Here is a 13,321-nt window from a genome sequence, read left to right as displayed (position 1 = left end):
AATGTATCTCCCTGAAGATATGTTTATGTATTAGTGAACCAGCCAATCTCTGATACTATCTGCCATTTTATTGCAAAAGGAGATCAGGACAATTTATACAGAGAAGTAGTAGCACTACTTTAGATAACCTTGAAAGCCAGGATAAGATGTGTTAGCTACCCAAAATGGCATTCTGACTTCAAATAGTAGTATCATGCAAGATTTATACTGTATTAAAGGAGGCTGGGGTAACTCTACATTTAATTATTTCCATCATGGGGTAAACAGTAGTTGAATTAACACAATTTAGCTGGCAGATACAGTTTGGTTTACAAGATGGATGGAATGGGAGATCGAGAGCGCCTCAGAGGACAAGGAGAGTTGTAGGGTGATGTTACTGGAGAGAGCCTCAGAGCATTGCCTGCCAAGCCCGCTATGTTGTTTAAGCTTCGGGATTTTTCATATCCTTTCATGAGAAAATGCACAGACATCAGTTGAATTCAACCAGAAAATAGACACAGACAAACAATACCATGCAGGGTAATCAAAAGTGTTATTTTTGAGCTCCAGGAAGAATTTGTTTACAAAGAATTCAGTATTGAGACAATTTATAACTCAAAAAATATGAAGCTCTCTGTAACTGTCATTCCCAAAAGATTAAACCAGTCATCACAAATTACAGTTGCAATACTTCAAAATCTATTCTTTGCTAGATTATAGTTTGTATTGATGCAATTTTCACATACACAATACCAGAAATCTTTTAAGAATTAGGCAAAGAAACTTAAGTAAGATACAAACTTGGCTAACATTTTTAAATTTCAGAATAGGTTCCTGAAAAAAAAAATGAGCTACTTTTTCTCTTCTCATTTTGTTTTTATTTACTAAACTAGTAAAGCATGCTTAACTTTAGGTGGACAAGTCTTTTTCCAGCATATTTAATCTTCCAGCTTTATAGGGTCAAAAGGATGATTCTTAAATAATGGCATTTCATGCCATTACCTAGATGATGTGGAATGAATGCCCATTTCTAATTCCTTGGATAAAAAAGTAAAAAAAAAAAAAAAGAAGATGAGTGAAATATAAATTGAATCATAATTTCAGTGAATTAAAGTCTGAACTTGATTACATGATTTTCAGTTTTCAGCTGACTCCCCCTCTGCCAGGAATTGAAAACAATTTGATCCTAATTCACCTTTTCTTTCTGTTATCTTGCATTCTAATCTTTTGTTCATGATAGTCATGACATTACAGAATAAAAGATCCTTCTCACAAACTTTAAACCAATGGCTTGTCTTAGCTACTCAAGCCATACCCCATCAAGGTCACCTTTGGAAAGATTCACATATTGTAGTGTTTTTTAAAGAAAATATCAGAGGCAGTTAAATGAAGTGGGGAGCACATAGTGTAAAGTTAGAAGTGAACAGCCTAAAAAAGCGGGGAACTATTGAGTGAAAAGCAGTCCTATTATACAGCTTAGGAAATAAATGTTCTGACGGCTCCATTGACAAAGTGTTGCAGAGCAGGAAAATGAAATTCTGTTGGGCAGCCAAAGCTGAGTAATTAGATGGAATTCCAGTGAACTTCTTGTCTCCCTTAGACTTATGGCACACTCCTTGGGCCCTGATTAGCCCTCGGTGTGCTTGACGACCGTCTAAGAAAGAAAATGGGCCTTTCGTGTTTCCTCGTGTTCCTCCCCAGCTACTTCTTTCCGTAACTTTATATTTTCATGGAACTTCTGGGGAGGAAGCCATTGCTATCTCTCTTTCTTTTACTGGAAGTGGAGAAGTGATTTAAGTGATTTAGTGATTATTTGATTTTTGAGTGCCCAGGACATATATGGGCATGGATTGCAATAATAGCTCTATGACGAGGTAAGGCTGGACTAATAGGAACCCCTCCCCATGTACACACATACAAACTGTCAGCAGACTAGATGTTTTCTTCGAGGTTTTGTAGATGGAAATTTATGCCATCTGTTAACTACGGCAAAGTTCTGTAGGACATAATTTCTGGTAATGTGAGATTTATCTGCCAAGGTGTTTTGTTAGTATTCTGAGCTATAAAACATGGAAAGTGGTATATATTTCATTCTATTTGGGTGGATGATGAAATAGTTAATGGGAAGATGTCTTAAATAATTTAAAAAGACTTGCAGATCATTTATCCTTACACTGGGACCTTCCCATGCCTGGAGGGCTAGTTATTACTGCTCTTCTGTAATGCAATTGGAAATCTAACTTTGAGAACTGTAGAAAGAATAATTTATCCAAGTTGACTGTGTAACCTAAAAACGTAAACTGGACTATTAAACATTGATTGGTTTTGATTAAAAGCAAACTGGTGAATATGCATGAGCCAAAGAGGTTGTTAATACCTATAACTCATCCTTACAAAAATTTACATCTTTTCCCCTACAATCTCCAAGCTTTCTACAGGACCTCCAAAAAGGTAAAAATATGTTTGACAGTCTTATATTAATCATGCTAGTTATATGTAAATCTTGGTTGCCATTCTAAATGTTCAGTTATTTATGTGAATTATACTTTTTAGCATAAATATTATCCATTCTTTATAGGTCCTCTATTTTTAATAACTATAATTTGTGTCCATTTGAAAAAGTTTCCCTTCTAATTTAGTAACAAGTACTTAATTAGCAAAATTATAAGTTATTCACAGAAATATAGTTTTGTTCATTCTGCAGGTTCATTTCTAATTAGAAAATTTGATAAATTTTGTCTAATCAAAATTTTACTGAATGGAATAGCTGAAAACATAATTCATGAGAATAAACAATATTGAACCTAGCTTCAATTAACATCAAAATACATGGTGTACGTTTTATACAGTTTTTAAGAGCATATACTTATTTCAGGCAATATTGAAACTGCCTTCCATATACTATCAATGGGAATGTTTTTGTTTATGTAATATGATTTCCTAAAAACTATTGCATAAATAAAAACACGAGTTGTAAGGATTGAGAGTTCACTCTTTCAGGAAATCTATAAGATTTCTTAACGTATGCCCATCTATATTTATATTTGTTGATTGAAAAAGAATTCAATTGGAATCCAGTCGTTTCTTTTCATCTATATAGAGGAGAATTTTCATAACTCCAAAATCAAATCAGTAGAGAGACCAACTTGAAAGGTAGAAGAAGGGATCACATGGGAAATAAACATCTGAGTAGAAGTAATAGGAGACATCTACAACCTACATAAAAGGAAGCAGAAGAAGAAATGAATGAACTTCTGATAGACAGGACAAGATAACACACTAAGAAGAGCAAGTGAAGCTAGCCAGAATTGTTGCCAGACCTAGGAGAAAAAACACAAAGCTGCAAAGGAATTAAGCAAGAATGACAAAGAAGTTGATTATGGTGAGAAATGATGAAAAATAAAAAGGTATTAATTAAGTCTCAAAGACATTCTCATTGATAAAGAGAATTTATATTTGTGAACTAAAATTGCATGTATAACTTTTCCACACAAACTAAATATCTTATTAATTGCTTTGCTCATGAAACTTTGCCATTTTACAGAAAAACTCTATATTAACACAGTATTTTAAACTTGCAGTGTCTTTTTCATATGTGTCTCATTTGACAGTTTAAAATTCAAAATATTGTCTAACATGGAAGAAGAAAATTCTAGCTAAGTTATTAAACACATAACCTTAGTTTAGATGTTGCATGTGATACTTTATTGAATGATACTCATAACATATGTAAATTGAACCGCATATTACATATAAATACATATATATACATATATACACATATATGCGTATATACATGTATAGTGAGTTAAGGTATGCAATGCACTTAAATATTATGTTCTATGTAAGGTATTATTATCATTATTTAATATATGAACACATATTTTGCTCAAGTATTGATACTTGATAGTATGATAGGATATAAACTATCTTCATAAAATATTTAAAATTGTTCTAATACATAATATTTAAATGTAAAAAAGGAAACAATGAAACAAACCTATTCAGATAATTGAAGCACATTTTGATGCAAGCAACAGATGCACAGAATGGAAATAAATGGAATGAAGTATTTAAAATATCACACACTGAATAAACAAAAGAAGAGTCCTTTGTCATCCCTTTTGATACTCAAAAGCAGGGAGACAGAAAGGACAATATAAAGTGTTCAGAAGGAATGAAAGAGAAGTACAACATGTGTAAAGAGATATTTCAAAGACAGACAGAAGCACAAAACGAATATTTGAGGCTCAACATGGTAAAGTATTCAATAGGGAGAAACTGCAGTGAATAGCAAATAAGCACAATATTTTTAAAATGCACTTGCACTAATGTGAAAGTTTTGGAGTGGCTTTTCATTCAAATTCATTCAAGTGCATAAGAAATTATTAGAGTTCTTTCTCTATTCTGTCAATAAACAGGGGGAAAACAGCCATAGCAATAAAGCAATTGGAATTATCAAAGCAGGAGGGAAGCAAAGAGCAGGCCAACATTGTGACAAAGGTAGGTTAGAAGTGTCTCCTATTTCTTAAGGAGGAGGAAAAAGAGCCAATTGTCCTGATCTGCAAAATTTACTCAAAGAAAAAATCAAAAGCAGAAACAATAAACAGCACCTGAGAAATAGTCATAGATGGTGGCACAACCTAGGAAGACGGGACCACGTGAAGGAGGGGAGCTTCAGTGTTCTGTTATTTTCCTTAACCAAGATGCCTACTCAGTAACATTTATTCATTCAACAAATATTTTTGATTATCTTCTATGTGCCAGGCACTGTTTAGTGTAGATTGAAAAATAGTGATCAACTTAAAATTATTATTATTGCCTGGAAGGGAAATTCCGTAAGTACGTTTTGTAAGCACATAAGTGGCCTTTCAGTGATTGGATATACCATTCTTTACAGTGGAGGATCTTGGACCCTTGTAAACCTTCTGACATTCAGATAAACCACTGGGGGAAATTGCCCAAATACTGGATAAGAGACTTAAATAGAGTATGTTCAATGCTTTACTTTGAAAAAGGCTTATTATTGTTTTATAATCATCAATTGCTTATCAAATATACACATAGAGTCAATAGTGAGTTTTACTCTTTGTAGGAAAAAAGATAACTTTTAAAGAAGGCTGAATACATTACATTAAAATAATTAGAAGAGTGACCTAATTTTTAAATACTCCATTACAGTCCTGCCCATAGACAAATGGGAAACCAAAAAACTAAAAAAAGAGAGAAGAGTGAAATGCCTTTCCGACAATCAAGTAGGCTGTTATGATATGTATTTTTAAATGTTTATAATGAGAGAAGATGTGATGAGGAGAGAGGAGCCCTACGTGCAGTCTTTCTTAGAAATTGATGGAAGAGTATTTTACATCACTCCATGTACTTGCAACACTTAATTTGAGCTAAGTCACCTGTTAGGATCTGATTAAATGCATGCCTACCTTGCCTGATCCCTCCATCAGAAGCACACGTGTAATCACCTGTCGCCAGTAGGAAACATGTTTCCCCTCTTCTGTTTTTGTCTCTGGTACTAGAGCGTCTCATGGGGAGCCTTTCTGGGGGTGATAACGGCGGCTCACTTCCTGTACTGTCGTCACCTGATAACACTGGTCACAGCACCATGCCCATTGACAGACAGTGATGGACGAGGAAATGAGACAGGACAGAGAGTTTACACCGAATGTCCATAGTACAGTCACTCCATATACAAAACACAATAATCACGTCATGAGAAGAAGAAGAATTTTCATCACTCATTACAGAAATTTACATGGAGCAAAATGGAAATGTATTAAAAAGGGGAGAAATGTTCTTTAGGAAATTTTAATTCCATTTTGGATTCTATCTAATAGGAAATTGACTTTCACAAAACCAATATGAATTCAAAATAAGCATGATAATGAAGTAGCACACAAATTAGTGTCTTACAATTTTTGACATGCTATTTAGTTGCTGTGAATAGGAATCTTTAAAAGTGGAGCCTATTTAAGGAGAAACTCCTAAGTAAATACTTGTCATTGTAGTTCTTTAAAAGACATGCTTTTATTGTTTTCTGAAAGTAATTATTCCCAAATTAATAAAACAAATTTTATTAAAATAAAATTTATAAATTAATAGGATAATTAATAAAATAATCCCAAAGCTCACAAACTTTGTGTCCTCCTTCTCCATTTTGAAGTGACAAAAATATTTTTGAGCATAACAATGGAAAAAGATCAACTTCTCCAAATGCCCTTGAAACAACTGGTTACTTTACACTTGCCACAGACGTCCACATCCTACCCGCCTCGATACTAGCTTATTTTCACAATCTTTGCCTAGGCTGAGAGTGTGTCCTCCTTTTCTGTGCCCTTCATATGGGCTCTGCACAGGTACTCTGAGAACGGCCTGAAGAGTCCAGCAACACCAGCTAAACACATTTCATAAAGACATTCTTGGCATAAAGGGTTTCAGACATACATTGACAGAATTTGCAGAACAACCTACTAACTGAACATAAGGATTGTGAATAAAATCTTTAAAAAGCAGTTCATGTCCAGCCACAAATTTTTTTCCACTCACTCTGTAAAATATTATGGAATTTAAGGAGGAAACCTATGAAAATATCTTTCGTGTTTGTTTGTTTGCTTGTTTTGTTTACTTGGTGTTATTTCTAAATTATGCAAAATTATTTACATGGGATTATCATAAATCACTTTTCTACAAGAAAAAGATCAAATATATCTAAATTACAGGGAATGCATATATCCTAAATTTTCATGGTGGGCTAGAAGCTAATTGTTTAATCTACAAAATATTTCATGTGTACCAGGCATAACAGACTAGAGATGACACTACTGACTATCACTTCAGCAAAGTGAATATCAATTTATAGTCAATCTACTCTAGGTTATCTACAGCAACGAACAGGAGCAGGGATTCAGCTAGTCTCAAGCAGTAAGTCACCCAAATTTCACTTCTGGGAGGGAAGAGAGCCCCACGCATAGTGCATAAAATGGAAATCTACAGAGAAATTCAACCTTGCTATTGATTAGCCAAAGCATATCATCTATCCCCAGAATGATGGTGAGTTGATTATATTACATAGCACCTTGCCCAATCCAAAAGAATTATATTGAATACCCTACCTAATTTAAGAATAATGAAAATTTAATCAATCCTCCAGAATATTACTAGGGAAGATTTTTGTTATCAAAAGGGCTATTTTCCACATCACCTCTTTGGTGTTTAGGCCTTTGAAACATAAACATCCATTCTTCTTAAATAACTGCTTCTTGAGACTTAGGTTGAGACACACTGCCCCATGTGGCAGAGATAAAACTGAGACAAACACACCAAGCCAAATGATATGAAGATCAACATTTTGAGGATGAAGAACGAAAAATGTCCAATATCATACCATCACATCATGCAGGGAAACAAAGAAACATTGGCACAAAAGCAACAAATAGGCAAAAGAAAATATTGGCACCATCAGCAAAGGGCATTCCCACTAAAGCAGGAAAACTCTATAGACCAGCTATGTAGACTTCTACTTGGAATTCATTTAGAAAAACTACAGTCTAGCTGTCTACAAGCCTGACACAAACATATTCTGTGAGGGGGGAGAACTGAAAACTCATGAACTTTTGAAGAAAATGAAAACGGTTGCCTTCTACCTAAGGGACATACTGGTCTATAAAGAATTTAACAGCATGCAATGAAGTTGTGCCTTACCTGATCTGTTATGTTCCAGAAGCTGATTGTCTTTGCCCAGACACATGTCACCCTGTGTGCTATTGCAGGCCATGTTTACTTCTGTCTTGCAAAAAGTAGGTGAGCTTGCCTGAGGGACAGGAGGAATGTGCTTCTTTCTTTTTCTTGGAAGTTTCTGCTTTGCCATTGCCAAGGAGTAGTACATTCCAAAATTGTTGACAATGACAGGCACCGGCATGGCTATTGTCAACACTCCAGCCAGAGCACACAGGGCTCCCACCAGCATCCCTGACCATGTCTGGGGGTACATGTCCCCATAGCCCAAGGTGGTCATGGTCACCACAGCCCACCAGAACCCAATAGGAATGTTTTTGAACTGCGTGTGCTCACTAGCTGAAGGGTCGTTGGGTTGAGCTCCTACCCTCTCGGCATAGTAGATCATAGTAGCAAATATCAAAACTCCCAGAGCCAGGAAGATTATCAGCAGCAAAAATTCATTAGTACTAGCTCGAAGAGTATGTCCAAGCACCCTCAGACCTACAAAATGGCGGGTGAGCTTGAAGATTCTCAGGATCCTCACAAACCTTACCACCCTGAGGAAGCCAAGTACGTCTTTAGCAGCTTTGGATGAGAGCCCACTGAGTCCCACCTCCAAGTAGAAAGGTAGGATGGCCACAAAGTCAATGATATTCAAGAGATTTTTGATGAATTCAAGTTTATTGGGGGAAAAAACAATACGGACTAAAAATTCAAAAGTAAACCATACCACACACACTCCTTCTACATATGTCAAGGCAGGATCCGTTTCGATTTCATACTGTAGAACAACACTTGTGCCGTTGATGACTGGTTCTGTCTTGTTTTTAACAATATTGAAAGCTTCATGTGTCTCCAGGCAAAAGGTTGTGATTGAAACCAGGATGAAGAATAAGGAAGCAAAAGCAATAAACTGTAGGAAAAAAATAAAAAAAGAAACAGAGAGAGTGATCTGAACCACAGTATACTTTGATCCAAATCTACAAGCATCAATCCCTGTGGATGAAAAAGAATAAAACCATATTTAAAGATTTCACTTAGGATATCACTCGAGTGAAAGACGAGATGTGTAGGTAGCATTAATTAGAGTTGCACATGTAATGTGTTTCAAGTTTAGTTTTCATCTTATATAGAAAACAAGTTTTGCTTTACATTGGAAAATAATTTCTTGACTCTTTGTAAGAAAATATACCTGTGAAGAGAGCAGAAAAATCACTCCAAAAGAATGTTAAAGGGCAAAAGACTGAAAAAAATAATAAAATTTAAACAATGGCTGCAGATACTGTTACAATCCTAGAAATCTTCATGTATTAGATCAAGTTTTACACCCATATATATAAGGCGCAGTCCACACTGGCTAGAAATTCAGAAGCCACTCAAATTTAACTGTAGGTTTCCATTTATAAATATAATGTTCAGGTTGTCATGAGGTATGAATACAAAAGAAAAAATCTTTGAGACATGTTTCCATTTAAATTGTATCAACTTAAGGGGGCGTCTTGTCCAAAAGAGCAAATCTAAAGAGGTAGAGAGGCAACAAGACTGAAGACAGAGAAACACGGAACAAATTAAAAGACAATTTCTTCCTCTCCTGAAAAAGAACTCCAAACACCAGAAATAACATGTTATAAAGTTGTAGGGGTTTTTTTTAATTCAACTCTTTTTCATTTCTTCAGTCAATAATATATGAATACATACACCTACTAATACTGAATAATAAAAACTCTCAATTACATATAGTTCTTACTAGCACCAAACACTCTTAAAGGCAATTAACATAATTAACTCAGAGTGATCGTCATAACCACACTACTACTACCCCACTTTACCGTTCCAGATTATTAGGCAGAGAGAGTGTAAGTCACTTTTCCAAAGTCATAGATTCAAAACGATGGACCAGAGACACTAACCAGACAAGTTTAGCCCCAGACTCTGTTCCCTTAACTACCAGACTCTCAAATGTAAAATGCAAATACGTTGAAAACATTTCTTTATGTTGAGTTCACATACTTCTTAATATTGAACGTCTGAAAACTTGAAACCCAACTGTTTGAGTGAATGGCACTGTCATAGCCAGTTCTAGAGGCATTCAAAGAAGTTGGCAGATTCCCACTGCCCTCTGATAATGCTGTCGGATTTAGCATGCTTATTGAGCACCAATAGACTGTTCTTTGAATGTCTAAACAAATGAATTATTCAGGAGTAGAATGTCATCAGTCAAGTGGAGTGAGGCCCTTATTCAGAAATAATAGGGTATGACAAAACTCAAAGCTGTCCTCCATTTTCTATTCCTCAGCCAAGCCATTGAGAAGATCTAGGTTTCAAGAAAAGATTGAGACCACCTCCTTTTTAAGTTAGTTGAGTTTCAACCCACCAATTTATAAGGGATATACAAGAGGACTAAAAAAATCTTAGAACTGTGACCATCTGCCTTAAAGAACCACCCCAAACTATGGAACTGTTTCTATGCAGTGGGCCAGTTAGTACATTATTCATATAGAATTAGAAGGCATCTCATTCTCAGGGCTTTGACTTACTTACTCATGCACATCTTGCAATTTCCCTTTGTTTTCGTATTGTAAGTAGACCATTAGTTTTCTCAGACATGTTGAAAGATATTAGGATGTTTTTTCACTCAGCTTTCCATTCATACAAATAAATATACAATTCTTTTTAAAGCAACTAGTTGTTGTAACAGTATCACTAAGACCATATAGACCCTTTAATAGGCAACATCTTTTGGAGGAAGAATCAGTTATTTTTAATTTATACATTACTTCTTAATCTAATCATAATTTTATCTGTAGACTTAAGAGTCACATTTGTTTCTGATTTCCCCTGAAATCTTCCTTTGTTGTTAAAGCCCTGCCAGTGTGTACTTATTAACTCCCCTCAACCACTCCCCACACTCTCTACCATCCCCACCTAGTCTCCAGAATTTGAGGCTGTCAAGAGTTTTAGCGCACAAATTCTATCTACCAGGCAGTTAGAGAACATAAGGCAGTTAAACTGCAGTTTCATCTTATGCTTCTAGTATTCCTTAGCCAACATATTTTCAGCTACCTTGTCAGTCTTGAAGTCTCCATCTACATTCATGTAGTGAATTGAGTGGAACTTCTCAACATGGCTCTTTCAAAACTAGCCCTAGCTTGCCTGACCACCTCCATGCAACAAAGACAGTTTTCTAGTGTACTTTGATGCTTGATAATAAAACACACTGGGACCTATTCCAATCAGACATTTTCCAACCCTTCCTTCCGTCATTCAACAAATGTGTATACTTGCCTTTCTATGCCAGGCCACAGAGCTGGGGTCTTAATTTAACAGCAGTTAACAAAACACAACTCCTGACTTTGAGAAAGGAACCCACATTCTACCAGGGATACAGACATTAAATAATTAACTGCAGGAAAATTATGTAATTATAACTGTGATAAATTCAATGAAGGAAAAAAAAGATGCTTTGAAAGGATCAAAAAAGGGATTTATTTAAACTCATGGGTCACAGAAACCTCTGATAAAATGTCAATAGACTATAGTTCAGGGTGTGAGGGAAGGTTACCCTGACGGAAAGGGGAGGCTGGTGCCTCACACAGCAGGACGCGGTGACCATGTCTGGGCTTTTCAGTCTCACTTCCTCGAGGATGCCTTGACTGTAGCACCACAGGAACAGTAGGTTTTCCAAATCTTTTTCACAAACTGTGATGAATAAATCCCAACCTAGCACAGAGACCCTGGCTTTTTAAAGGTTAACCTCTTTCTCTGAAGAACCATAAGTTAATCAAAAATATTACCTGGGTTTTAAAATGAGGCTGTAACGTGACGTCAGAGCAGTTTGATTGCTGGTGGCACTCCTTCGGACTTGTTGACCAGTTGGGAGACCTATAGAATTTACTCATCTTAAATTATTGTACCAGCCCCACTGTTTGAGGTGAAGTGAAAATAAAAGATACATATTAAAGTGGTTTTTGATTTAAAGCACTGTGCAAATATTAGAAATCATTATTATATTTATTTAAGTATACTTCTTAAAAATATAATTATTACCTCCATAGGAACTTTAGAACCTGATGTTTATGTTCATTAAACGAGCTGTTATGTTATCAGCAAAGGTCAACAGAGTCCTAAGATACCACACTTAGTGGTTGGAATTTAAGTAACGTGAATCTTCTTGTACTTGGAAACCATTTAAATTACCCACCTATATTCCTAGAAAAGGAGTGTGGTCTAAAGATCACATTTATTAGACTGTACTTGGGGAGCCTATACAAATGGGAATTGCTTTCCCCATATCAGACATCAGACACAGATTCTCTTGTGTAGGGAGAGGAATCTGCACTTCTTATCTTCCTGGGTGGTTGCTGTGCACGCTAAAGTTTGAAAAGCACTACTCCAGTGCAAGGTTGACAATTCAACAGTAAATGAATTGAAGCAGTTTTTAAATTACAAGCATTTGTAGATTCTTAAAAGAATCTTCTTCAACATTAATAAGAATATTTCACTACCTCCCAAGTAATGGAGTATTTGTGCTTTTGTCTGTGTCTGTTGTGACATAATTCTGGCATCTACACAAATGCCTGTGAGCAAACAAAGCAACTGAGCAGCCTCTAAATATGTACAATTCTAAGACACAAAGTTTAGAAACCAAAAGTTGTCTGCCTGTTTTTATAAGTCATTTGGAGCTTGTATTTATCAATATTTTTATCAACATTATTTAAAGAAACACATCACAATTTTGTATTTGTATTATTCTTCATCGTAATTTGTATAACTTAGTATATCTTTAGCTCTTAAGTACTTTGTAAATCTGCTGGAGTGTGATAATAACATAATATAAAAAATAAAAATAGTGTTAAAAAAGGAAACAAACTTTGGCATCCTGGAGACAACATTCATCTCAGAAGTAGGTGATTATTTGCTTAAAAAAAACCCCAGCTAAATAGGCAATTTTTTATTTGTAAAAGCTAAGGACACCAGGTAGGGCCTAGAATGAGAGGACTGTAAGAGAGAATCAAGGTCTCCTTCATAAAACATGGTAGGCACTTGGAAGTTGGCCTCTGTCAGCTTGAGAGTTAGTAAGCTGGAAGGAAGTTGAATTCTGAAGAGAAGGAAATGGGAAAGGTTTCTAAGGAGAAGGAGTAAAGGCCCATTATGTGAGGACAGACAAGCAAGAAATCCCTCCAGAGGTGCAGCAGCAGAACTTTGGGAAACCAGTGGAGAATATGAAGTTTTAAGACGATGCTTGCTCTGTTATGCTTTCAGCAAAAGGCTGTGTATAAAGCAGTTTGGTGTTGATGGTGCTTTGAGTAGTGAGGTACCAGGCCATGGAGGGACAAGGGAGGAGCAGTCAACCACGGGAGGCAAGACACACAGGGAGTTTCAAAAACATAGGAGAGTAATGCATAAAAGTAAAAGGTAATCAGGAGAAATTTAGCCCCGATGGAAGTCCTTGGAGATGTTGAGAGAGACAGCGCTTCCCATGGAATGAAGAATAGGAACTCAGTGTATTAGGAGCTTAGTTGGAGTATCTAATGAAAGAGTGACCCCAGAAGGCTCGAAGACCTGGAATTATCCAGAGGCAACAGCTGCACTACACTAGCAAGGAATTTGTGTA

General features: G+C 35.9%; 1 protein-coding gene across 1 annotated transcript in view; it reads right to left on the bottom strand.

Annotated features, from left to right (window-relative positions):
- Positions 1–308: 308 nt before the first annotated feature.
- KCNC2 (potassium voltage-gated channel subfamily C member 2) overlaps positions 309–13,321 on the bottom strand; it is a 185,599-nt gene continuing 172,586 nt past the window's right edge. The window contains exons 2-4 of the mRNA XM_046646734.1: positions 7,693–8,620; positions 5,418–5,582; positions 309–445 (exon numbers count right to left, since the gene is read on the bottom strand). Of these exons, the coding sequence (XP_046502690.1) occupies positions 309–445; positions 5,418–5,582; positions 7,693–8,620 (1,230 nt within the window). The remainder of the gene's footprint in view (positions 446–5,417; positions 5,583–7,692; positions 8,621–13,321) is intronic.

This window comes from Equus quagga, chromosome 19 (genome assembly GCF_021613505.1).
Source record: "Equus quagga isolate Etosha38 chromosome 19, UCLA_HA_Equagga_1.0, whole genome shotgun sequence".
Taxonomy (NCBI): Eukaryota; Metazoa; Chordata; class Mammalia; order Perissodactyla; family Equidae; genus Equus; species Equus quagga.
Note: the sequence above shows the minus strand (reverse complement) of the source record. Positions and strands in the feature narration are given on the sequence as shown.